This window comes from Hipposideros armiger, unplaced genomic scaffold (genome assembly GCF_001890085.2).
Source record: "Hipposideros armiger isolate ML-2016 unplaced genomic scaffold, ASM189008v1 scaffold_1444, whole genome shotgun sequence".
Lineage (NCBI taxonomy): Eukaryota > Metazoa > Chordata > Mammalia > Chiroptera > Hipposideridae > Hipposideros > Hipposideros armiger.
Window position 1 is genome coordinate 193,200 of NW_017732794.1, and position 2,524 is coordinate 195,723.

Below are 2,524 nucleotides of genomic sequence, written 5' to 3' on the forward strand. Positions count from 1 at the left end.
CTACATCCCAGTATTACTCTCCTGTGTCTCTCTTGCCCCCAGCAACATTGATCTCCTTTCTGGTCTTCAAAATAGCAAGTGGTGCTTCCCCACAGAGACTATGGAGTTGATCTTCCTTCTTCCTGGGAAACTCCACCCAACAAATCTTCCCATGATAGGAAGCTCCTTGTCCTCCTCAGATCACAACTCAGTGTCACTTCTTTAAAGAGTATTTCCCCAAGTATCCCATCAAAAGTAGCCCTCTTTCCCATGACTTTTCTTCATTTGTTTGTTTATGCGTATATAATCCAGTTATCCATTTAGAATGCCAGCTCCTTGAGAGCAAGGATCTTATGTGTATTTTCTTCACAGATACATAGGTAATTAATCAATATTGTTGAATGAAGGAATGGAAATGAATAGGTGAATGAATAGGGTAATAGAGTTCTTCCCATTAATATCTCTCTAATGTCACTCCTCCCAATTTTGCCATGACTAGGCAAAATGGCTAGGAATCAGGCAATGAGGAACAGGAGATATAGTTCTACAGAGCAGTATGAAAAGAGTGTAAAGAGAGATTGGAAAAAGAAAATCTTAATTTCGGAGAAAGAGTACAATTTTTAATACATTATTACAGTCTCTCAATTCTGGGTCTTCTAAATCAGGAATCTAAAAGTAAAAAGTGCCTATGTCCTATAAAACATTGTATAAACTGTATTTTCTGAGTTGGGATATTTAAAATGTACCAGGAAATATGTTACATAACTAATGAATTCTTTTAAGAGTATTTCCAATAGATCAAAGTAAGGATTTTCATCTATTAAGTTTTCATGAAGCAGTATAGCCATGTTGTTAATTGACATGAAATGTATTATAAGATTTCATCTTTTTCACAGTTGATGCATGAACACATAACCAGATAAAGGTGATTAGAAAAAAAAATAAAAATAAATGTGCTGTTTACATTTCAGTGGAAAACTGACCTTAATATATTACTGAAAAAATATATTTTAGTTAAATTTTATTTAAAATTTAGCTAAAATTATTCTGCTCAAGGAAATTTAAAAAGACNAACACATAACCAGATAAAGGTGATTAGAAAAAAAAATAAAAATAAATGTGCTGTTTACATTTCAGTGGAAAACTGACCTTAATATATTACTGAAAAAATATATTTTAGTTAAATTTTATTTAAAATTTAGCTAAAATTATTCTGCTCAAGGAAATTTAAAAAGACCGTAACTTAGAAAATATCTGTGTAAATCTCTTCGAGAGTTTACATTTATATACTATATTCACACAAGTTGGTCAGTCAATAACTTTTAAAAGCACAAATAGAGTATAATTATGCATAATACACAATTATATTTGTTTTAACTACAAAAATTATATTCTATGACTATGCTTGGACTTCTATGTAATATGGGAAAAACTTGTTTCTTAATAAAAGCATATTAACTAGGCTATTAATAATCAGGTTCCTAATGTGGTATCACATTTTAAAGTAAAAAAACTACATTCCTATTATGTTACAGATTAATACTTGTTCTCAGAACTATTTCCAAAAAAGAAAAAAAATTCTTACCAGACATAAACTGTGTAATAGAGGATAATTCCATTTGGCTCCAGGGGTGGTTGCCATGACAACTTCATTGTGACACCAGACAACTGTTTTACAGAGAAGTCTTTGGGGGGAGAATCAGGAGCTGAAATGTTAGAGTATAGGACAATGCATTTTATTAAACATATGTGAAGAAGGTTAAAATTAAAATGCGCAAAATTTTTATAATACATTTTCTGGTAAATGAATCAGGTACAGCACCTTTCTCCATGGGCATGGGAACCTGATTGTTTACTCTCAAAATGAGATGATAAAAGAAGATTTTGCATGGTGGTGTAAGAACATCTGTTTCAATGATTCAATGGAAAAAAATATTTCATGAGAAAAAAGAACAAGGGGTATGTCACAGTGATTCACCTACTGTTCCAGTACAGCTTGGTGAATTATCATCCTCTCATAAAAATAAAACTATGTAGTGAATAAATATAATATACAGTTAAAGAGCTCCCTCAAAATAAAATTGGTGGGAAAAAAAATCACACAACCAAGAATCAGAAAAGTGATAAGCAAAGCATTGGGAAGCAGTTAAAATGACTGACTTCACAAATAAAAACTTCCTCAATTGCAGTCGTGTCAATAAAATGTAAAATAATATCAAAATCTGTTCACTGAGATTTGAAATTGAGTGGTTTCCAAAGGAAGCACCAATGTAGCACATAAACAGGAAAATACAGTTTTGGGTCTCCTAATTCTTCTATAAGAGTGTAAGGATTCAAATACTTTAGCTATTCTGCATTGAGTAAGCACTAAAAAAAATTACTGTAAACTAGTTAAGTTCATATTTCTATTTACATAAAACATTTAGAATGGCATTTCTCAACTTCTGTATAATAGAACAGAAATATCTTAGAATATTAATTATTACTTTTGCATATAAAAGGGTATAAATTACTAAAACTTGGATAATTATTATAATTATACATG

General features: G+C 30.8%; 1 protein-coding gene across 1 annotated transcript in view; it reads right to left on the reverse strand.

Annotated features, from left to right (window-relative positions):
* The window catches only part of PTPRQ (protein tyrosine phosphatase receptor type Q), a gene marked incomplete at its 5' end in the record, with an annotated part of 168,380 nt that overhangs the window by 147,409 nt on the left and 18,447 nt on the right, over positions 1-2,524 (reverse strand). Inside the window, one exon of the mRNA XM_019633934.1 lies at positions 1,565-1,685. Coding sequence (XP_019489479.1) covers positions 1,565-1,685 — 121 coding nt within the window. The remainder of the gene's footprint in view (positions 1-1,564; positions 1,686-2,524) is intronic.